Source organism: Rhinatrema bivittatum, chromosome 1 (genome assembly GCF_901001135.1).
Source record: "Rhinatrema bivittatum chromosome 1, aRhiBiv1.1, whole genome shotgun sequence".
Taxonomy (NCBI): Eukaryota; Metazoa; Chordata; class Amphibia; order Gymnophiona; family Rhinatrematidae; genus Rhinatrema; species Rhinatrema bivittatum.
In genome coordinates, this window is record NC_042615.1 from 469883619 (window position 1) to 469908913 (window position 25295).

At 44.0% G+C, this 25295-nt stretch overlaps 1 protein-coding gene across 3 annotated transcripts in view; it reads right to left on the minus strand.

Annotated features, from left to right (window-relative positions):
- The window catches only part of LOC115093962 (RNA exonuclease 1 homolog), a 298859-nt gene extending 275487 nt beyond the window's left edge, over nt 1-23372 (minus strand). For all 3 annotated transcript variants that reach the window (XM_029606496.1, XM_029606504.1, XM_029606512.1), the window contains exon 1: nt 23029-23372. In XM_029606496.1, the coding sequence (XP_029462356.1) occupies nt 23029-23221 (193 nt within the window). In that variant the 5' untranslated portion in view covers nt 23222-23372. The remainder of the gene's footprint in view (nt 1-23028) is intronic.
- Between the last annotated feature and the right edge of the window lie 1923 nt (nt 23373-25295).

Here is a 25295-nt window from a genome sequence, read left to right on the forward strand (position 1 = left end):
GCTATGAGTAAATCACACTGAAGTTTTATACTGTGTGGGTGTGTGGGGGGGGGGGGGGGAGGGCTTGTTAAAGAGACTTCAAATAAAGCAAGCCTCACATGAATCTTACAAGAGTTGCACAGACATTCTTCCTTCTACAGAAGCATAGTAAGTGCCAAGTACACAGTTGTACCTTAAGAGTATGTTCTGAGCCCAAACTTTAAAATACAAAGGCATTCAAGCAATTTTTGCCAGATTGCAAACAGATAGTTTGCTATCATATAGATTGCCTACATTTAGTCAAATTGCTTTTTTAGAAACTCCTTCCCTGGGAAAAGCAAAGAGCCATGGCATATACTGTATAAAAAGGTTCATGCATGTTCCTATAGTTTAGAATTCACTGCCAATAGAAACATTTAATGGAAGAGTATTTGAGGTTTACGAAAATTATGAAGTCCTGGCTGTTCCTTTTTTTTTTTTTTTTTTTTTTAAACTTTTATCCACAATGGCACCATGGGTAGGACTTGAAATTTATACTTTTTTTTTTAGTTGATTGAATTTATGTATTGTTCATAAATCTATATTCAAAATATCTGACTACATGCTTTAACATTAAAAAAAAATAAATATATTTTATCCCAAGTATTTCTGGCTTCTAGAAAGGAATCAGACTGTGTGGCTCAGAGATCAGAATGTACTACTTTACACAACTTGCAAGCTGCAAGGGCAAAAAACTGGAAATACAGGTGAAGTAAAATGCCCTAGTTCTGCTATATCTGAGCTAGAAAAATGTCCAATTTAAGGTAAATCCTGAAAGATTAGGAATTCAATTTCTCAGCTAAGAGGGAACTATGAGTTCTCTGAGGTTTATTACAGTTTTTGCATCTGGATATGCACACAGAAGAGCCTTTCCCCAATGAAGGGAGAGTGAATGCCTTCAGATCAGAAAGCTGGCACATTCCCATTTGATTCATTTAACAGGTCTATATCAGGGTTTTCTCACTTGAAAAAGTTGCTGCGCTCAGGAGTATTCATTAGGGTCCAACTAGTGACTCAGCTTTCTCTGCTTTTGACTGTTAGCCAGATGGTGTGCAGAGATTTAAACATGTTAAGGCGTGAAGCAAGTTGGATCCTGGAAACACCATCCCTACTGGAAAAAAAAAAGAGTTACTTTCCTGTAACAGGTGTTCTGAGAACAGCAGGATGTCAGTCCCCACATGTGGATACATCATCCAGAGGAGACTGGAACATCCATGTTGACTTCGTCCCATTAAACTATATCTATTGATATAGTCAGTAATTTTGTTCTTTCAAATAATTTCAACCATTTTTCCCAGCACTGATGTCAGGCTCAGTGGTCTGTAGAACCCTTTTTAAAAGAGTGGCCAGGTACAGAGGCCAATTTTAATGAGTTTATAGATTGCAGACTTGCTGTTAGTAATTTCAGTTTTCAGCACTCTGGGATGTATACCATCTGGTGTGCTACTGTTTAGTCTGTCAAATTTCCCTAGTACATCTTCCAGGTTCACTGGAATTGTTTCACTTCCTCTGAATCACTTAATTTCTGGCATGGGTATATGCCTTATATCTTCCTCATTAAAGACCAAAGCAAAGAATTTGTTTAATCTCTCTCTCCACTGTAGTCCTCCCTTAACATCCCTTTTACCCCTCGAACATCTAATAGTCCAACTGATTCCCTCGCAGGCTTTTTGCTTAATGTACTTGAAAAAGTTTATTAGGAGATTTTGCTTCCACAGCAAGCTTCTTTTCAAATTGTTTTTGCATCTAACTTATGCTGTTTCCTTTTTTCTTCATTTGGATCCCCTTTCCATTTTTTTGAAAGATATTCTTTAGGCTAGAATAGTCTCTCACCTCATGTTTTAACCATGCTGGCAGTCACTTGACCTGTCTTGCACTTTTTTTTTTTAATGCATGGATTACATCTGTCTGAGCCTCCAAGATTGTTCTTTTAAACATCTATGCCCAATGTAAGTTTGACCTTTGCAGCTGCTCTTTTCATTTTTTTCTTATCCATTCCTCATAACCTCCCTTTTGTTTTATTTAAAAAAGGGTTATACACCACTTTTAGTCAAGACGGTTTACAGGTGGTAATATACATAAATACACACCATAAAACAATTTCAAAGAAGTTTAGAGAAAGGGCACGGGTTGGGCTAGGAGTTAAACAGGAAGAGTTATGTAGAGGAGGCGTGCCTTGGGGACAACCTGCAGGGTGTTGGTGAGGGATCCGAATGCTGTCAAATCCGCTGACAGCCGCCGCTTCTGCCAATAAGGAGGCGCTAGGAACAGGAGAGCAGGCACTCCGAGGCAAGCACCCGCTCTCCCGGGAAGAGAAAAGCGTCTGGCGACAGGTGATACTGGCTGGGGTACACTGAGCAGAATGCCTGCACTTTCTGGTTGCTGTTGCAAAGAGATCCAAGTTTGGCAGGTTCCAGCATCGGAAGAGGGAGTCCGCAACCTCCTAGCACAACTACCACTCGTGTGGATGAAGATCCTGCTCAATCTGTCCGCTGTGGCGTTTTCTATGCCGGGCAGGTAGGTAGCCTGTAGGGAGATGGAGTGTTGTTCCAACCACTCCAGTTTCTGCACCACTTCCCTGCACAGTATCCAAGAACTGGATCTGCCTTCCTTGTTGATGTAGAACATGGACACAGACAACCAGGTTGCAGTCATGACAACCTTCCCCCTAAGTGAAGCTCAAAAGCACACAAAGCATTTGATTGCTCAGAGTTCCAGGAGATTTATCTGCTGGTCAGATCTTGGACCCAGGAAGGAGTGAGCTGAGAGGCATTCCGACACCAGGGCATAGGAGCCTGAATTGTCATCTTTGAGGTGCGCGATCTTCACGGCGCACTGCCTCTGGGTCTGTGGGGACATGTGGCCGCAGTCCTTGCAGTTGGTCATGTCATGCTCCAGGCCCAGGCACAAAACAACAGTAATTGTGCCCATCCGCAGTCATTTTTCCGTATTGATAAAATTTGAATGCCGGAGGCCTGGGAAGCATGCCAGACACAGAATAAGAACTGTCAAAGAAGAGTTGGACCGAGGGAGTCAAGGAGCTCTGCGTGCGACTCGTGCACAGAAGGACAAGACTGAGGGAAGATGGCGCCATGCGGGAAAGTATGGGCAGGCTCACACAGAGCAAAGCTCTGTCAGCTAGAGGAAGCTCCACCACTGCTGTCCCAGAAGACCTCCCTCAGACAGCATGGCTAATTCAGCCTGCTTATCTGCGGGAAACCTGAAATATCACATTTACATATGTATTCAGATGCTTTACTCAGTACTTTGTTGAGGCATCTTTTGCAGCTATTACAGCCTCCAGGCTCCTTGGGTATGATGCTATAGTTCTGGCACACCTGGATTTGAGGATTTTCTCCTATTCTCTGCAGATCCTCTCAAGCTCTGTCAGGTTAGCTGGGGAGTGTCGATACACAGCTATTTGCAGGTCTCTTTAGAGATGTTAGACTGGATTCAAGTCCGGGCTCTGGCAGGACTTGTGCTGAAGCCACTCCTGCATTGTCTTTGCTGTATTCTCAGGGTTGTCCTATTGGAAGGTGAATCATCGCCCCAGAGCGCTCTGCAACAGGTTTTCAAGGTGCTCTGTACTTTGCTCCATTCATCCTTCCCTCGATCCCGACTAGTCTCCCAATTCCTGCAACTGAAAAAAACATCCCCACTGCAAGATGCTACACCATCATGCTTTACATTAGGGATAGTATTTGGCTAGGTGATGAGCAGTGCCTGGTTTCCTCCAGACATGCTTGGCATTCAGGCCAAAGAGTTCAATCTTGGTTTTATCAGACCAGAGAATCTTGTTTCACATGCTGAGTCTCCTTTAAGTGCCTTTTAGCAAACTCCAAGTGGATTATCATGTGCCTTTTACTGAGGAGTGACTTCCATTTGGCCACTAGCATAAAGGCCTGATTGGTGGATGCTGCAGAGATGGCTGTAATTTTCGAAGGTTTTCCCATCTCCACAGCATAACTCTGGCACTGTTAGCATAACCATCGGGTTCTTGGTCACCTTGCTGATCAAGGCCCTTCTCCCCTGATTGCTCAGTTTAGGCAAGCAGCCAGCTCTAAGAGTCCTGATGGTTCTAACTTCTTGCATTTAATGTCAACCACTCTTCAAGACATTCAATGCTGCAGCAATTTTTTTGTACCCTTGCCCAGATCTGTGCCTTGACAATCCTATCCCGGAGGTCTACAGACAACTCCTTTCACTTCACGGCTTTGATTTTGCTCTAACATGCACAGTCAACAGGTGTGCCTTTCCAAAATCATGCCTGTGCGAGCCAGAGAGCCTGTGCGTGAGTCAGACAGCATGTGCCAGTGAGAGACTGTATGAATGATTGTATGAGAGAGAGCATGAAAGAGTGAGAGCCTGTGTGTGTGTGTGAGAGAGAAAGCATGTGACAATGAGAACCTGTGTTTGAGGGAAGAAGAAAAGAAATAGATAAAAAGACAATATAAAAGGAATTGGCAAAAAATAAGAAAGGGAAGGTGGAACAAAAAGCCTGTGACCAAACAATTAGAAAACTAAGATCCGACAGCAAAGGTAAAAAAAAAAAATCAATCACTTTTTACCAAAGATTACATGTGCCAATCAGTAATGTGCAAGAGTAGCACTTTCTCTATGTGGATCTCACAATGTACGAGATCAGCATGGAGGAAGTGGAAACCCACGGGGCCTGCACAGAGGCGGCAGCAGAATGGGCTTCAGTGCCAGTAGCAGCAATCAGCATCTCCCCAATAACTATGCGGCAGCAGAGGAATGAGAGAGGCTCAGGGGTTGCTGACAAAAGAAAGCGGGTCTGCCTTTAGTGTGTGCATGTGTGAGAATAGGTGCCTGCCTGTGTGTGTGAGAATGACTGGGAGCTTGCCTGGGTGTATGTGAAGGAGCCAATGAGAGAGAGCATGAGTGTGTATGAGAAAATCCAGGGGAGTAAGAGTTTGTGTGGGGTGTGGCGAGGAGAGTGTGTGCCAGTGTCTGTGAGAGTGAGAAGTTATGGTGGGTATAAGAGCATGAATGTGTATATGTGAGAGAATGGACATGTGTGTGTGAGAGGATAACCTCCTAATCCTTGACAATATCAGGTTGACTGGAAATCAAGAGCTCACATGTATGGACAGCAGGAGTTTTTTAAAATCCTTATTAGTTTTAATTATTGGGTGTTATTTGATAAATGTGCTGTTTTGAAATATTTTATTGGTGTTTGGGAAATTGTAAAAAATGTATATGATTGTAATTAATAGAAATTCTATTTCAGTAGTTTTAAAATATTCTTATTAGTATGGTTTTACTATTATAACTGATGCTTTATGTTTCTTGATTTTGTTTTATGAGGAATGGTGGTTCTGTTTTTCCATTAATACACAGAATCTGGCTTCTTGGGGTTTCCATTTCAGATTTTTCTAATTTGTGCTCCTTTATTTTGTATTCTGTATTTGGTGAGGGTCTGTCTCTGCACTGTGTGTGTGACCATGAGAGATTCTGCTAGCACAGGGATCTATAGCAATCTGGTTTGTTTTGTTTCCTCAGTAGGTGGTGTATTGGTATTATAGGACCCAGTGTAATATTTACCCTTGCTTTTTCACAGGTAGAGTTATTGTTTGAGTCCTTGGTGTTATTACTGTTGTTACGATGGGATTGCAGTATAGATTTTGAGTGTCTTTTTTGCATGCTTGTGTGTTAGTGCACAATGTGCCTGGCAGTGGAAGGTGTTTGTGCTGCTGTTACTGTGAGGTGACACCAGAATTTGAAAATATCTTTTAGTATGATGCTCCATTGTTTGGGGGAATTTCAGTGGATGCACGAGTTACAGAACTGGAGGTGCAGGATTTATATTGACATTTTGTCCCTTCCTATATATTCCAGGCTTCACTCTCATAGCCATATAGAATTAGTTGAATGAGGCAATCAAATAATTTTATAGTGTGAAACTGGCCAGCTTTTTAAAATTACGCAGAAGACTCTTTGGACTTTTTTTTTATTAACACCAAATATTCAAAAGCTGTGTTCATCCCATCAAGCTCATACATCTTATTAAAGTAGTAAATTGAACAACAATAACTGTTTTATTGTTACTCATAAATTATAACAACATTAATCTTGTAATATTATATATTTTTAATATAAATGAAAGGTTTTCACAAGATAGGTTGTGTCATGAAACATATGTATATATTTAAGGAAACCTACATAAATTGTCAAAATACATTTTGTTCATTTAACCTTTAACCTCTGGTTTGCTAATAGACTGAATTACTGTGTCATGAAATTATGTTTGTCTAAAAAGTGTGTCAACAACATGAAAAGTTTGGAAAGCTCTGCCCTAGAAGATGTAGAAAACCTGAGGCAGAATCTAGCGAGGTTATCTAGACAACTAAGATTTAATGCTAAAAATGCAGCCATGCATTTGGGTTGCAAAACCCAAAGGAACCAGTAAAGTATAGGGGATGAAGTTCTGTGCAGTTCTGGGATTGATCTGATAATCTTAAAAAGGTGACCAAATGGATAGATAAGATGATAGCAAAAGCTAAAAAGATGCTTGGATGGATAGAATAGCCAGCAGGAAAAGGAAAGAATTTACTACTTACCAGATAATTTCCTTTCCTTTAAGGAAGGCAGGCCAACCAAACCAGTGGGTTAATGCATTCTCTCCAGCAGATGGAGACTGAGAAAAGCTGACTCACTGACATAACCTTGCCCAGACATCAGCCTGCCAGTATCTCTAGAAAAGCCAAACTGCTGGGACACCTAATATACTGGAACATGACTATTAACAGTCAACTACTCATGCTTCCAACCAACTCAGCTCAGCAAAAAAGTTAACTAATCTTAGGGGCTGGTTATGGCACTTACCAGTCCTTCAAACGAATCAACCAAAAACAGTCTTCATTGTCCACATAAAGGACAAACTAAAAGCAAGTAGGAAGCAGAGGGCAGGTTGTGGACTGGCCTGCCTTCCCTTAGAAGCATAGAAATTATCTGGTAAGTAGTAATCTCTCCTTCCTCTGCACTCAGGCAGGCCAAAAATCACACCAGTGGGATGCACCAAAGCTACTCCTGAAAAAGCTGAGAGGTTGCCCGTGGTTTTGTCAATACCGCACACAAGAAGTCAAGTCCTCCTGAGCCCTAACATCCAAACAATAATGCTGAAGAAAGTGTGTAAAAAGGACCACACTGCTGTCCAGCAAATTGACGAGATAACTGCTCTGCCCACAAAACTTTCTGGGCTCTAGTGGAATGCACCCTGACCTGTGTAAGTAATGGGACATCTGCATCCACAGAGGCAGCCATGACGACTTCTTTCAATCAATGGTCTATAGTTTCCTGTATCGCCGGTTTACCTCCACCATGGAGCACAAACAATTAGACTTTCTGAAGGAGCGAGTAATCTTCAAGTACTGCACCAGATGCCGCTTGACATCCAAGGCATGCAACAGCCATACCCGCTCATCTCTATCCCTATTTAGCATGGGCAGGGAAATAAACTAATTCAAATGAAAACTCTAAAACCGCTTTCAGCAAAAAGGAAGGTACAGTCCTATGCTATACTGCCCCCAGAGTCATTTGTAGAAACTGCTCATGGCAAAACTTGCAGCTCGGAGACCAGATGTACCGAACAGATTTCTATCAGAAAAAATGTTTTCAGGGTGAGCAGCCACAAAGGCCACACAGTGGCTGAAACGAGGACCCAACCAAAAATGCAAGACCAGATAAAGGTCCCAAAGATGCACTGGTAACCGCAAGGAAGTGCAGAGGCTTGACTCCCTTCATGAACCTGGACTCAAGGGTCTACCATCGACCCACCCCCTCTAGCAAGCAAGAACTGCTACCCATGCCTTCAGAGTGTTTAAGGCCAAGCCTTTAACCAATCCTTCCTGCAAAAATTCCAGTATCAGCAGAATTTCAACTTTAAGAGGGTGAGAACCTTACTCACCCCTCACACCAGTTCTCAAACATTCTCCAAATCCTAACATAAGCTAGGGATCTAGATAACTTCCTGGCCCAAAGCAAAGTGGAAATCACTGCAGAAGAATAACCACGCTTCAGCAATCAAGCCCTCTCGAGAGCCAGAACAGACCCAGATTATTGTGTAATATTGACCCATGATGCAACAGATCCTTCTTGAGAACTGTCCACCATTTGCCTCTAAAGACTGGCAAACCACAGCCTCCAAGGCCAATCTGGAACTACCAGAATTACAGTTTCAGTCTGACTCGCAATCTTCCTAATCACCCTAACATTGGCCATGGCAAGAAAGCATATGAAAACCTGCTCCGCACCAGAACTGAACTAGAGCTTTGAGTCCCAGAGCTCACAGATACCTTCTGCAATTGAAGAACCGTGGTACCTTCACATTGTTGGAGCTCGCCATCAAATCCAACTATGGTCGACCCAAACACATCACTATGAGTTTGTCTTCCAGAAGAGGTGGTGAAGACTAAAACAGTCAAGGAACTCAAAGGGGAATGGGGTAAATACTGTGGATCCCTCAAGGCTAGAGGGTAGAAATTTAAAAAAAAAAAAATTAAAAAAAGTACATGGGGTAACTTGGGGTGGCAGTTGCTCCCTTAAAAAATAACAGTATCATAGCTTAATGCAACTCAATCATTGCTCTCTGCTTCAATAGCAGTGAATAAAAAAAATGGGAATTCAGGCAGCAACCAACAAGGGTCCCAGCTTTTACAATTTGGGGGAACAAAAACATGGGGGTAACAGCTGTTGATGCACTTACTACCCTTAATCACTAAGCCTGATACTTTTGATGCAAATCTAACATTGCTCTCTGCTTTCTCAGCAACAGTTAAGGGAAACTGGATTCAAACAGTATTTGAGGGTCCCAACTTTTACGGTCAGGTAAACTGATAAGCATGGGGGGGTAACCTACTCAGTGCAGCAGATACTGGCATAAGCTTGCTGAGCAAACTGAGTGGATCTTTTGGTCCTTTTCTGCTATCATTTCTATGTTTCTATGAGCTGATAGTCTTCGTTTGCCAACTTTCACTCTCCTGGGTCCAAGACCCTTCTGTTGAGGAAGTCAGCCCGTATATTGTCCTTCCCAGCAATGTGGGAGGCAGATTTGTCCTATAGAAACATAGAAATGACGGCAGAAGACGACCGAATGGCCCATCCAGTCTGCCCAGCAAGCTTCACACATTTTCTCTCTCATACTTATCTGTTTCTCTTAGCTCTTTGTTCTATTCCCCTTCCACCCCCACCATTAATGTAGAGAGCAGTGATGGAGCTGCATCCAAGTGAAATATCTAGCTTGATTAGTTAGGGGTAGTAGAGGTAGTAACCGCCGCGATAAGCAAGCTACACCCATGCTTATTTGTTTTACCTAGACTATGTTGTACAGCCCTTGTTGGTTGTTTTTTCTTCTCCCCTGCCGTTGAAGCAGGGAGCAATGCTGGATATGCGTGAAGTATCAGTTTTTTTCTCCCCTGCCGTTGAAGCAGAGAGCCATGCTGGATATGCATTGAAAGTGAAGTGAAGTATCAGGCACATTTGGTTTGGGGTAGTAACCGCCGTAACAAGCCAGCTACTCCCCGCTTTGTGAGTGCGAACCCTTTTTCTTCTCCCTTGCCGTTGAAGCAGAGCGCTCTGCTGTATATGCATTGAAAGTGAAGTGAAGTATCAGGCACATTTGGTTTGGGGTAGTAACCGCCGTAACAAGCCAGCTACTCCCCTCTTTGTGAGTGCAAATCCTTTTTTCCATTTCCTCTTGCTGTTGAAGCTTAGAGCGCTGTTGGAGTCACAGTAAGCATGTGTATGTTTATTGAATAAGGGTATTATCTCCAGGTAGTAGCCGTCATTCTGGCGACCCACCCACTCTTCATTGACGGCCTCTTGACTTTATGGATCCAGTGTGTTTATCCCACGCCCCTTTGAAGTCTTTCACAGTTCTGGTCTTCACCACTTCCTCCGGAAGGGCATTCCAGGCATCTACCACCCTCTCCGTGAAGAAATACTTCCTGACATTGGTTCTGAATCTTCCTCCCTGGAGCCTCAAATCATGACCCCTGGTTCTGCTGATTTTTTTCCTACGGAAAAGGTTTGTCGTTGTTTTTGGATCATTAAAACCTTTCAAGTATCTGAAAGTCTGTATCATATCACCTCTGCTCCTCCTTTCCTCCAGGGTGTACATATTTAGATTCTTCAATCTCTCCTCGTACATCATCCGATGAAGATCCTCCACCTCCCTGGTCGCCCTTCTCTGTACCGCTTCCATCTTGTCTTTGTCTTTTTGTAGATACGGTCTCCAGAACTGAACACAGTACTCCAGGTGAGGCCTCACCAAGGACCTGTACAAGGGAATAATCACTTCCCTTTTCTTACTCGATATTCCTCTCTCTATGCAGCCCAGCATTCTTCTGGCTTTTGCTATCGCCTTGTCGCATTGTTTCGCTGTCTTCACATCATTAGACCCTATCACCCCAAGGTCCCTCTCCTGCTCCGTGCACATCAGCCTTTCCCCCCCCATCGAATACAGTTCATTCGGATTTCCACTCCCCATATGCATGACACTGCACTTCTTGGCATTGAATCTCAGCTGCCATATCTTCGACCACTCTTCCAGTTTCCTTAGATCCAGTCTCATTCTCTCCACTCCTTCCGGCATGTCCACTCTGTTGCAGATCTTAGTGTCGTCCGCAAAAAGACAAACCTTACCTTCTATCCCGTCCGCAATGTCGCTCACAAAGATAGTGAACAGGACCGGTCCCAACACCGATCCTTGTGGTACACCACTTAAAACCGCTCTCTCTTCAGAGAAGGTTCCATTTACCATCACACATTGTCTTCTGTCAGTCAACCAATTTGCAATCCAGGTCACCACCTCGGCACTCACTCCCAAGCTTCTCGTTTTATTCACCAGTCTCCTGTGCGGAACCGTATCAAAAGCTTTGCTGAAATCCAAGTATATGATATCGAGCGCTCTTCCTTGATCCAATTCCTTGGTTACCCAGTCAAAAAAGTCAATCAGATTAGTCTGACAGGATCTTCCCCTGGTGAATCCATGCTGCCTCTGGTCCATCAATTCTCCAGACTGTAGATAGTTCACTATTCTCTCTTTCAGCAGTGACTCCATTACTTTTCCCACCACCGAAGTGAGGCTAACCGGTCTGTAGTTGCCTGCCTCCTCCCTGTTCCCACTCTTGTGAAGCGGGACCACCACCGCTCTTCTCCAATCACTCGGCACCACTCCCGTTTCTAGGGATCTATTGAACAGGTCACTGATGGTGCTATTCTGCCCACAACATTAGTACAACTACCTCCACAGACACCTGTTGACTTCTGGTTCCACTTTGATTGATGAAGGCTACTGTTGTGATATAGTCCAACATTATCCTTATGGCTTGAGCTTCCAGCCACTCGGCAAACCGCAAGCATGCCAGTCAGACTGCATGCGCTTCCAAATGATTGAAGGTCCACTGCCTCTCCTCTGCATTCCATCGATCTTGCACCAGCAACTCCTTACAGTGAGCCCCCCCAACCTAGGAGGCTCGCATCTATTGTGCACACTAATGAGTCCAGTGTCTCCAAGGGAACCCCCATCCTGAGATAATCTGTTTGTAACCACCACTGCAACTGGACGTTCCAACTTCAGTAGCAAGGGGAGTCTCTCTGCACTCCTACAACTGCAGATTCCACCAGGAGAGAAAGGAGCATTGAAGGGGCAACATGTGTGCCCTCACCCAGGAAACTATGTCCAATGTGACTGCCATCGATCCCAGGACCTGCAAGTATGACACTATCGGGTGAATAGTCCGTCTCAAGACCTGAACTTGAGTAACTTCTGAATGCGACTCTCCATCAGAAACATTCTGCCCTGCTCCATATCAATCACACCCCGAAATTCTCTAGTATCTGAGACAGCTGCAAACTGTTCTTGGCCAAGTTCACCAGCCTAGTTCCCGAAGCAAGGAGACCATCTTGTGAGATACCAAGTGGCTTTCTCTCTCTTTTTTCTTTTAACCAGAACGGAGATGCAGGTCCACTATCTAGTGAGACAAAATACCGGAAGCTGATGTCGGGGCAGAGCTATATGTCAGCAACATCAGCAAGTACGTTTTAATCTGTCTCCATCTGCTGGGAGGAGTGCATAACTCGATGATATGGATTGGCCTGCCTGAGAGAAGAGGAACTAATATTGCCTTCGTACAAATTTCTGGTGAGACCTCATTTGAAGTATTGTGTACAATTCTAGAGACCATATATTCAAAAGGCTAGAAATCAAATAGTCAGTTTAGACAGCAACTATTAAAATGGTCCATGATCATCATAAAGCACATGGGGACAGACTAAAATCTAAACATGTTTACCTAGGAGGAAAGGTGAGATGTGAGTCTCCCAGTAAAAACACAGGAAGTGGGCGAGACTCAGGAGTAATTTAAGGAAATATTTCTTTACAGGTGGTGGATGAACAACATGGCCTCCTTGTAGAAGTAATTAAGAACTCAAGAAAACCTGTGATAACTGCTGAAGGAGAGGAAGGGACTATAAAGCCAAGCAGGAGATGTAGATGAGCAGACTAGATGGGCTGTATGTCTTTAGCTGCCATTATGTTCTGTGTTTCTCAAAAGTCTAGAAGCTTTTAAACAGTAGCAGAAAGACTATACTGCCCGTCTAGTCTGCCCATCCATGCTAACTAATCATTTTCACAATCCTGCTACTTCCTCAGATCTGCTGTTTATCCCATGCTTTCTTGAATTCAGATGTGGTCCTTGTCTCCAGCACCTCCTTAGGGAAGCTTGTTCCATGCATCCACCACCCTTCTCTGTAAAAAAATAAAAATAAATAAATATCTCTTTGGATTACTCCTGAATTTACTCCCTTTCACCCTCACCCCAAGACCCTTTGTTCTAGAGCCTCCTTTCCACTAAAAGAGGCCCATCCCTCTGCATGGAAAAACTTTGGAAGTATTTAAAGTCTCTTATCATATCTCTCCTATCGCACCTTTCCTTTATGGTATACAAGCTCTTATTTCTGGGAGTGAAATATAAGAAATAAATCAACTATTGGGGATCTGACTGGTACATGACATACTGGCTACTGTGAGGCAGAATGCTGGGCTTGACAGACTTTGGTCTAACCCAGCATGACACTTACGTTATCTAGATCTTTAAATTATTGCCATATGCTTTATAACAAAGAACACTGTCCATTTTAGTAGCCACCTTCTAGACCAACTACAACTGGTTTATATTCTTTTGAAGGTGTAGTCACCAGAACTTACACAGTATTCCAAATGAGGTCTCAGAAGAGATTTACAGGGGCAATATCTCCTTTCTTCTGTTGACCATTCCTCTCCCTCCCTATGCAGTTGAACATCTTCTTGGCTTTTGCCTTCATTTTATCCATCTATTTGGCCACCTTAAGGTCAAATGCAATCACCTCCAGATTCCATTCTTTTGTGCTTAGAATTTCAACCCCTCTGACTGCAATTTTTTTTGTCATTCTTAGCTGTCAGACCCTAGACCATTGTTTGAGTTTTGCTAGACCCTTCATGTTTTCACACCTTCCTGGCAATCTACCCCATTACACATTTTGCTAACTGTAAAGACAAATCTTTCCCAACAATTCTTCCACAACATTGCTTACAAGCATGTTGAAAAAAATCAGTCCAAGGACTGATCCCTACAGCACATGCTAGAAGTGCCACTCTCCTCAGAGTGAACATTTACCACTATCTTTTGTCATCTCCCACTCAGTTTCTAACTGAATCAGTCACTTTAGGGCCCATACCAAGGGCATTCTATTTATGTCACACAGAGACCCATGTCAAAGACCTTACTGAAATCTTGCTTCCTCATTACTTCTACTTTTGTGAATAGGACCCACATTCACTCTCAACTCCCAAAGCTGCCAGAACTTATTCAAGTTCTCTTAATATCAGATGTATCCCTCCCAGGGACACTGCTTTATCTATGTTGTCTCAAGCCATAAAAAGGTCTTTCAGAATATCCATAACTAGCCGTTAAGCCCGTAACAACGGGCTACATTTAAAAACTAAATTTTCGTCCATTTCCTTCCCACTCCCTCCCCCCCCTCTATTCTCCCTCCCCTCTATCTCCCTCCCTCTCACCCTCTATTCTCCCTCCCTCTCACCCTCTATTCTCCCTCCCTCCCTCTCACCCTCTATTCTCCCTCCCCCAATGCCCTCCCCTTTCAGCTCATCCGCAGACGGAAGATCTCCGGGGGGAGGGGGTGTCCCTCCCGCACGCTCGTCGCCGCCACTCCTGCTCGTCGCCGCCGCTAATGCTCCTCCCACTCCTGCTTCTCGCCGCCGCCGCTCCTGCGCCATTTTTTTTTTTCGGGCACGCTCAGCTCTGACCTACGTGCTTGCCCGCGCATGCGCGGTAGAGCTGCTCTCTACTGCGCATTTGCGGGCTGGTCAGAGCCCATTTATAAGGTAGATAAATATGTAAGAGGTAGATTTGCAAGCACTGCCTCTATTGTATGAAAATATCATGTATATTCAGTGTGGATATCCTGAAAACTAGACCTGTTTATGGCAATGCAGGACTGAAGTTCCCTACTGCTGGATTAGATAGTTCCTCACAAATACACTTTCCTGAAAATCAATTGAGGTTTACCTTACTTTCAATTCTATTTGTATTCATGCCTGCTCCAGGCCCTTCCACAGTTAAGAAAAAAAAATTAACCAATATTTTTGTGTTATCAGCCTCTACACATTACTTCCCTTCACAAAAGTCTCATGCCACTTTTGCACTTCCTCCTATCACTAATATCTAAAAACAAGCCTAGTCCCCATTTACTATATTTGCTTTTCTTCTTCCATTTGAATCTTTGTATTTTTGTTTTCCCAGTTTCTCTTAGCTTTTTCTAGATATTGCCACTTATACTTTATGAACACTAAAGGACCACTTTTTAAAAGCATTCACATGCTTAGAATTGGGGTTTACACATGTAAATGCACTTTACCTGAGTAAGTGGGCTTTTGAAAATTGCTACAATATATGACATTGAATTGTCCATTGGATTTACCATGTAAGTGCATTTTACGCAAGTAAATGACTTTTGAAAATTGCTACAAATGGTTATATTTATACTAGTAAATCATTTTGAAAATTACTCCCTAACTTTTTTCCTTCCCTTTTCAACTACTTCTTTAGAAAACCATAGTGGCCTGTTTTTCTTACTTTTCACTAACAAAATCTAAGCCCTTATAATATCTCCTTTTAGTTTTATCCACTGATCTTTTAGGTCCCTTAGATTTCCCTATCTACCTAATGGCTCCTTGAGGTACTCCCCATTTTAACATTGTTTTTCTAAAGATAAGACCCTCTTTCCCTTTAAATAGCACCTACACTCTTAATACCAAGCCCCATCTGGTGATCACTGGATCACAGATGCTCATCCCCCTAGACATCAGAAATTAAAAATGTATGCTGTGTGCGTGAACCAGCAGGAGAATGGCAGACAACCTACAGAAAATCCATCTAACTCAGATGAGATGTCTTCCTCAGTGCATAACTAGTTCTTGTATTACCTTTTCTTTTGTAGGTAGTCAATATAGACATTTTAAGTTCATGCACTTTGGCCCAAACTGCACTGGGTCCTGGGTTTTTTGTTTCTTTTGGTTGTTCACAATTTTCTTAAAATCACAAAAATCAGTCAGGACAATCATTTTTTTTTTACCAACAGATGTTCAGGTGGTTTACAGGTTCTTGCAGTCTTTTGTATTTTTAGAAGGGAAATAAAAAGTTAAATAATTGAAGGGGTCTGAACGCTTCAACCTGACAAAGGACTTCATGTACCAGAATTCCCTGCTTCATGACGGGTTTACTTACAGTCTGCAATACAGCTGTAATTAGGACATTGAGAAACTCTCTGTCAGCACATTGCACATTTTCATTTTTTGGCTTCGCTGTTCTTATTCTCTGATAAGCTTTCACTGCTGTAACCTAGATTAGAACAATGGATGTATTATGTGATGGGCTGTATTACTGCAGACTCGCGAATTCCTTTCCAGAACTGCAAGTCCCAGCAGCCTCTCCTGCAGAACATGGGAGAAGTTTCACGAAAGTTCCAGGGTGTCTAGGGAGGGGGTCAGTAGCCCCTTCAGCCGGAATATGCTCGCTCAGCAATGCTTAGAACGCATGTGTAAAAGATAAGAACTGTAAAGTGCATAAGAGTCTGCTCCTGGAGGGGAGGGGCATGCAGTTGTACTGAGCCTTTGTCTTAGCTGCATCTTGCTGGCAATAAAAGTCTATCTTTACGGATCAGTTGTCTGGACCTCCTTACTGACTAAAAAGAGACGGTTACATTTGGCGAGCCTCAGCCAGGAGGTACCGGGGACGCTATTTTAGCCCCCCAGTTGGTCCAGGGGATTTTGTGGCGGAGTGATCCCCCAGACTTGCCTGGTGAGTGGCCACCGCTGAGTTCAGTGATCAGGTATCTGAGGGGGTCATTCCACGGAGATCCTCTGAGACCTTTGGGCTGGTGATCCGGGAAGAAGGCTTTCATGACGTTCGGAAGAACCCTGCAGGCGAGTATTATGGGAATGATGGGAAAAGTGAAGAATAGCTAAAAGAGTAGCAAATAACCGGTCCATCCGTGAGGGGACCGAGGGGGCTTTGATCACACCCCAAGCGGTGGTTTGGTAGGAATTGCATTCCGAAAGCCACGCGCATAAAAAGAGGAAAAAGAAGTAACGCGTACGATAGTGGGAATAGGTTTCTTGTTGTGTGAAAGAGAGTGAATGGCCTCGCAGTTCTAGGCCGGGCTGACCGCGTCCTAGTCGGGGCGATTGTGACCCTTTTGTGTCTGACGGGTACGGACCCCTTACCTATCCGTCTTCCCTTCCCTCCTCTGTCTGTGAATTCTATCCTGATGGGAGGGGGCGGTTCGACTCCATTAAAAGTCATGACGGAACACTATAGGGAAGTGTTCGATAGACATAAATGTACTAAACCCGGAATGATTCAACGATGCACCCATAGGTGGCCCAGTTTGTGTGTAAATTGGCCTCCGGTAGGAACTTTCGATTTCCAAACGGCCACGAGGGTCCAGAAAATAGTTAGTGAAGAAGGGAATCCGGGTTGCCCTGAGGATATACCGTACATAACTGCTTGGATTGCAGTTATTGAGAATCCTCCGTCGTGGGCAAAGAAGTTAGTGGAGGGAGCCGTCCTCGTAATGGTGGCTCAGGCGCACAAAATGGGGAACTGGAAGTCCCCATTATTAATTAAGGATTGTAATGTATGTAACTGCTATCTGTGAATTGCAAGCACATGTACCAGGGATTCTTTGTTTTTAATTGTTTTAAACCCTAATAAGAAGAGATTTTGGTTTACAGATGCTGCACAAGACTACTATACAACAAATTAATGTACAGTGTTAAGTTAAAATACTGATTTGATTGCTGGAGAATGCATTTACTGGTGTTGAAGTTTAGAACTTGATGGCAGTTAAGGGTTAACGGCAGAGATAATTACAGGAGAGAGGAGGGAATCGAGCCAGAGGAAAAAAAAAAAAAAAAAGACGTTGAGCCAGTGCGTAGTGCATTCAATATGGCTGTGCGTTTCAATGCTTGTCTCCTATATATTATCTGTTATTTAAAAGTTACATTGGAACGCATGATAAAGTATGAACTCCCTTTTGCTGACGCAGTTTATTTTGAAGCTGTCTCTGGGAAATTTAGAGAAATGATTAAGAATGGGTTCTTTGTTAAAGTTTTTCTTGTTGCTTCTTTGGCTAGCAGTAGTTAAATATGCAGAGCTACTCCCTGTTTTAAGGAACTGGCAAGATAAGACAGCCAAGCATGTGCAGCGCTGACTGTGGGAATTACAGGATGCCGTTTGTAAAAAAAAAAAAAAAAAAACGGAGAAAACAAAGACTTAATATTAAAAATTTTGATTCAGTGGCAGGCGCAAGATAAGGATTATTGGAAGTTGTGGGCAAGAGAAAGGGCCACTATGCAAGATTAGGAACAAGAGCAAATATGAGTCGGCCCAAATGATAAAGTAGTAGCCCCCCCACACACACATATATATATATATATATATATTGCAATTATGTTCTTTGACCACTGGTGGGGGCTGGGCTCTGGCTATTACCATATGTTCTTAGTGTTTGCAATGTAATTGATACAAGGCTTCCAAGGGTTTGATCATCACTCCTGCACACCTAAAGCGCCCCCCCTGGATCCTTGCCTGCAGATCCAGGTTGACTTTATTGAATTAACCCAATGCCAAACTTACAAGTATGAAGGAAGCAATGTTTTGCAGCTTCTCAGCCTCGTCAGAACTGATTTGCCTCCAGGCGCAAGTCACCTATTCAATTTCCAGATGGACTGTGATCTTTTCATCGTATTTTGAGATGTATGGGAACAGGGATCAGGAAGAGAAGAAAAGGGCCCGTCCCTGCAACCAGGAACTTAATAATAGAGACCCGACATCCGAAAGAAGCTGCAGAAGGCCGAAGGCTTTGAGGGCATGAGCCTCAGCCAGTTAAAAGCTATAGCAGACCAGGTATGTGGAAATAGAGAAGTGGAAGAGAAAAGAGAGAAGCAAGTAGAGACATGAAGGAGAAAGTGACTGTTAGCCGCCGCTCTCGAGGACACGCGGACGGGAAGGAGCCAAGACAATGGCAGACCGCGAAGAGGAGGGGGAACAAGACCCCCCCTTTGGGAAAGAATCAGTGTGCGTACTGCAAAAATGAAGGCCATTGGAAGAGAGACTGTGAAGAATGGCAAAAGAAATACGGGAGCCCTGCAGTGAATACTAACGACAAAAATGGACCTGCACCGACACAAAAGGGCCGAGGAGGAAGGAGATCGGACAACCCCCACTGGCAGATGGCGGGGGAGGCGACAAGGAGCATACAGCCTGAAGAGACCGGGAGGGAAGAATCCCCACTGACCCTCTGGTGGAGATCCACGAGGTAACACAACAAAAATCAGGGGCCTGTTGGACTCAGAGGCCAACGATCTGTCATGACTGCACCAATCGGCCCCCCCGACGAAAGAGACTGTTTCTATAGTGGGTGCCTCAGGTCAGGTACTCACTGCCCCTCTGCAGAAAGAATGAACTATACAAGTAGGCGGGACCATGGTATCCCTTATCGGATGGAACCTGCTGTGTAAGCCTCAGACCACATTGAGATTTCAACCAACAGGGGAAGTTAAAGCCTCCTTCGGGGACCATCCAGTGATACTCATCTGTCCCCTCCAAGAAGAATGGAGACTACATCTTCCCATAGTCGAACGAACCATCGAACATCGATATGAAAACAACACCCCCCTCAACAAAAACGAAGACAACTGATGGATAGTGTACCCCAAGTATGGTTCGAACAGAACCCGGGAGGAATAGCTATCGACGCTACCCCCATATGGATAGAGATGAAACAGAATGCACAGGTGATTAATCAACCTCAATACCCCATTCCATATATGGCCAGACAAGGAATCCAGATACACCTGCAAAGACTGTATGATTTGGGCATTCTTCGGCGAATCCGATCTGCTTGGAACACCCCTTTGTTGCCAGTAAAGAAGCCTGGATCTAATGACTATCGACCAGTACAAGACTTAAGAAAAGTGAATAGTCAAGTAGCAGATCTAGTAGCCCTCGTCCCAAATCCGTATTCAATCTTGGCTCAAGTCTCTCCTGCATCAAAGTGGTACAGTGTCATTGATCTCAAAGATGCCTTCTTCTCCGTCCCGGTGGCGGAGGAATGTCAGAAGATTTTTGCTTTCACATGGGAAGATGCAGATACTGGAGTAAAGCAGCAGTACACATGGACTCGGTTGCCTCAAGGGTTTAAGCACTCACCTACGCTGTTCGGTGAGCAACTGGCAAAAGACTTAAAGATGTATCAAGTAAAGTATGGGCCAGTCATACAATACGTGGATGACCTTCTGTTGTTTCGAGAGACGTACCTCGAATGTGCGGTATCCACTCTTCAGCTGCTAAAGACGTTGTACTCAAAAGGGTATCGTGCAAGTAAAAAGAAAGCGCAAATCTGTGAATTGGAAGTAGAGTATTTAGGCTTCCAAATACGTGGAGGAACCCGATGTCTGGGGATTTCTCGCACCAGTTCTATAAGAGATCAACCTGTACCCACTTGCAAGAAAGAGCTCCGGGTGTTCCTTGGAGCTGCAGGATACTGTAGGCTGTGGATTGCTAACTATGCAGTTATTGCCCAACCCCTGTACGACAAGCTGCGGGGTAAAGAGGCAGAATCTCAACCCTTCCAATGGGAAGGAAACGAACTGGCAAGCTTACGTCAATTAAAAGAAGCCTTAATTGAACCACCTGCCTTAGGATTGCCAGATGTGATGAAACCATTCCATCTATTCGTCGACGAGAAAAAAGGCATGGCCATAGGGGTATTGACTCAAACCTTAGGCTCATGGGAGCGACCTGTTGCATATCTCTCAAAAGGAATGGACAATGTTGCAAAAGGATGGCCTGGTTGCCTTCAAAGCATTGCGGCTGCATGCTTACTAATTCCAGAAGCAGTCAAATTAACTTTTGGTCAAACTCTGAACGTAACAACTCCCCACACCATTCAAGGACTGCTAGAGACCCATGGACCAAAATGGATGACTAATTCACGTCTTGTAAAGTATCAAGCTCTGTTATGTGAAACTCCTGAAATTCAAATACAAGACAGCAAAAACTTGAACCCGGCCACTCTTATGCCGGCACCTGAACCAGTTGCCCATGATTGTGAAGAAGTCATGACTACAATACATTCCAGTAGACCAGACCTGAGGGATCAACCCTGGCAAGGAGCTTGGACTTTATTAACTGATGGGAGCAGCCAAATCATTCATGAGATACGTTCTGCTGGATATGCTGTTGTATCCGAAGATGAAATCGTTGAGGCTCAACCTCTTCCCCCAGGAACGTCTGCACAAAAAGCTGAACTAATTGCCCTTACTCGAGCACTGCAGTTGGCAGAAGGAAAACTGTAAATATCTATACAGACTCTAAATATGCCTTTCTTACAATTCAAGTGCATGGAGCATTATAGAGGGAAAACAATTGAACAATGCATCAGAAGTACGTGAATTACTAGACGCAGTTTGGCTACCTCGCAAGGTGGCTGTAATGCATTGCAAAGCACACACCAGGAAATCAAACCCTATTGTCAAGGAAATCAGAGAGCAGATGAAGCAGCAAAAAGGGGCAACTCGGGAACCCTTCCAAGCAGTATTAATTGCATCGAATCATCAGGCTTCAGGCAGTCCTGGAGCTCATCACCAACGACTGCTTTCGCTCTTAAACTCTGGGCAAAACAAAATACCAAAATTATGACTGCAGTGTACCAGAATAGATTGGTTTTAGATTATCCTCTGGCCCAGGAAGGAGGGTTTGTGGAACATTTAACCTCTCCAATTGTTGTTTACAGGTAGATGACCAAAACAAGGTTATCCAAGACATCACTGATCGCATGGTCAAGATGGCACACGTCCCTGTCCAGCAATGGAATAGTGCTTGGGACTGGACTAATGGATTCCGTGGTTGGTTTTCCATGATCGGTGGATTTAAGAGCTTGTTTGTTATCCCAGCCAGTTTAATTCTGTTTTGTTTTTTAGGACCCTGAATTATTCCTTTCTTGCTCAAACCGCCTTCGTCAGGTGATGAAGGACATTGCTGAATGCAAAACCGCCACGCAGCTTCTGTCACTGTACATGTATTCCTCTGAGCCTATAGAACCTGTTTAACCATCCTCATGTTTTATCCTGGGCCATCTTCCCATACATGACAAGTTCGGGCTACAAAGGGGGGTGGAGCCATTAGGGCCCATCCGTCTCAAACCCGTGAAGAAACCATCGGACTGTTTGGGAAATTAGGGCCCCCTGAGAACTCAAATTGCTAATTTTTCTTGTTTCTGTTTCTTTCAGCTCCACAGTTGCGTTGTGATGGTGTGATACTTTTCATAAATAATGATAAGTATCAAAGGGGGGAATGAAGGGGTCTGAACGCTTCAACCTGACAAAGGACTTCATGTACCAGAATTCCCTGCTTCATGACGGGTTTACTTACAGTCTGCAATACAGCTGTAATTAGGACATTGAGAAACTCTCTGTCAGCACATTGCACATTTTCATTTTTTGGCTTCGCTGTTCTTATTCTCTGATAAGCTTTCACTGCTGTAACCTAGATTAGAACAATGGATGTATTATGTGATGGGCTGTATTACTGCAGACTCGGGAATTCCTTTCCAGAACTGCAAGTCCCAGCAGCCTCTCCTGCAGAACATGGGAGAAGTTTCACGAAAGTTCCAGGGTGTCTAGGGAGGGGGTCAGTAGCCCCTTCAGCCGGAATATGCTTGCTCAGCAATGCTTAGAACGCATGTGTAAAAGATAAGAACTGTAAAGTGCATAAGAGTCTGCTCCTGGAGGGGAGGGGCATGCAGTTGTACTGAGCCTTTGTCTTAGCTGCATCTTGCTGGCAATAAAAGTCTATCTTTACGGATCAGTTGTCTGGACCTCCTTACTGACTAAAAAGAGACGGTTACATAATGATTGGTTTAAATTTTAGTAATCCCACATAACTCACTAACCTAGAAATTTTCAAGTATCACACACACAAAGCTTTTTACCATCTCTCTGGAAATCCTATGTAGGTCTGCCTAGGTGCCCCAATTCTCATCCAATTCTCCGCAAGACCAAGATTATTGCACATCTGCACTATATTTTAGATTAAAAAATTCACTTTGCCCAAGAATGACTTTAAAAAACCATCTACACCAATACATTTTACCGGTTTTAAGATATCGGGGGGGGGGGGGGGGGAGGTGGGAAGAGATATGTCCTAAAGCGTTTCTCAAAACAGTTCTTGAACGTGGGCTACAACTTCCAGTCTAGGCTGTCGCTGGGACCTTTATACAAAGTAGCATTACTTTCCATCTAAAATAAAAACCCACAATGAGGAAGCATCATAACGACGTCTCACACACACACCAAAACCTCTCGTTCGCCCACCACCGCCCCTTTCCCCGGGACATTTTAAGAAAGGGGCTCTTTCCGCTCCTCACCCAGAGCTTGTTGAGAGGTGCTACCGGCGAAAGACGAGCAGGCAGTGGATGCAGCAGCAGCCGGCGGCGGCTGGGTCTCCCTCCGGCTCCCGCGGTCGTGCTTGTACTGGCAGTGGGGCCGCAGACATGCCCCGGGTGCGGCCTGCTCAAAGGGACAGGGCAGCTCCCCGAAGTAACCAGCCGGTCGCAGCATGTGCGCGTGCGCGCGCGCCCCCGCGGAGCGAGGGGAAACGGACAGAGCAAGAGAACCTCCAGCGGCGCAGCTCGCGCCGGCAAGATCCACCCCTTACTGTCGCCTCGGGCAGCGCGAGGAAAGGGAGGCGCTCCCGATTCTAACCGCTAAAGTTAATCCACCCAATCCCGCTGCTGCAAAAAAAAAAAAAGAGACCGCACACGCCCCTGAGCACGTGCACTAGGAGAATGTTTTGGTTGGTGGAGCGGGGGAATGTTTGTCCCGTTCATCCGTCAGCCAATCACGCTTGAGGGGAGTCGAGCAGGTGTCGGGCCTTACCGCCAGAAATGAGAACGAAGCTGATCGCGTTTAATTTGCTTTCTGAAGAAGCGAGAGTGAGGGTTGAGGGATAGTTATCTATTACTCCTGGGGAATTCTGCGCAGGAATACTGAAAATTCTGCGAACTTCATATAGGTCAAAATAACACAGTTTACATGACAGTCTAAGTAATTATATTTTAAATTAATACAGAAAAAAAGTTGTTCCTTAAAGATGCAGAATTTTAAATATTTTGAGCAGAATTTCCCTAGAAATTCGCTCTCCCTACTCCCCTGGTCACTTTGTCCTCTCAGGCCGCAACTCCGCCACCTGCCAGTATCTCTCCTCTCCATCTCTAGGTCAGTCCCAGAGTTTGACCCCGTTCTTAGTACTGTCCCTCTCTCTAGTACACACACACCCCTTCATACAGGCTCCCTCACTCTCTCCTACACAGACATCCCCTCATAGAGCGCCCTCTCTTGCATACACACCCACACAATCTCCCTTTCTCTCTCACACACACATCCTCACACAGGCTACCTATGTCTCTCTCTCACGCAGCCCTTCACACAGGCTCTGGCTCACACGTACACAATCCCTTCACACAGAATAGCACCCTCACATACACACGATCTCCCAATCTCTCACACACATACACACTCCTTCACAATCTCCTCATATAGGCTCCCTCTCTCTCTCTGAAACCCACACTCAAGCATCCATCTCTTACCTCCCATGCTCTCTCTCACCTTCCCCTCATATAGGCTCCCTCTATGAAACCCGCACTCAAGCATCCCCCCACCCTCCCTCTCTTATTTTATTTATTTAAATGATTTATATACCGGAGGTTCCTGTATAGTATACATATCACCCCGGTTTACAAAGAACAGTAACTATCGCTAAAAAATATAGCGGTTTACATAGAACATAGAACATAATAAAAGAAGTTTTTACATTGAACAAATCTAAGTAAGCAAAGTTTTTACATTGAATAAATTAATTGAAGCAAATAGTGTATGATATTTAACCGTTAATAAACAAGCAGTTAATAAATCAATGAATAACATGGAAAAATGTGAAGTCAATATGAGTATATGTATGTAGTATGTATGAATTCAGCATGTGTAAATTTCTGATTGAATAAAATAATAGATCTGAATAAAACGTTGTGGGCTTGAAAATACTTTTCTTCGTGTTCTTGGCTCTAGGGGAAAGCTTGTTTGAACAGCCAAGTCTTAAGTTTCTTTTTAAATGTAGGGTGGCATGTTTCCAAACGAAGGTCTGGAGGGAGCGAGTTCCAAAGTGATGGGCCAGCTGTGGATAATGCACGTTTCCTCAAAATGGATTTCGCCGGTTGTGTGATTAGTCTGTTTTGATAGGCGCTTCTGGTTGGTTTCAAGGATGTGTGTAATCGAATTTGAAATGTTAGGTTGAGAGGTGCGATGTTGTGTAAGGCCTTATGAATCATCATTAAAGATTTGAACTGGATCCTGTATTTAATCGGAAGCCAGTGGAGATGGTGGAGAATAGGGGTGATATGATCTCTTTTTTTGGCATTTGAAAGAATTCTTGCAGAGGCATTCAGGACCATCTGAAGTGGTTTGATGGTACATGCTGGAAGGCCTAGGAGGAGGGAGTTACAGTAATCAAGCTTTGGGAGAATGATGGCTTGTAAGACCATGCGGAAGTCTCTGTAAAGGAGGAGAGGTTTGAGTTTCTTTAATGTTTGAAGTTTAAAGAAACATTCTTTTGTTGTGTTGTTGACGAATTTGTTGA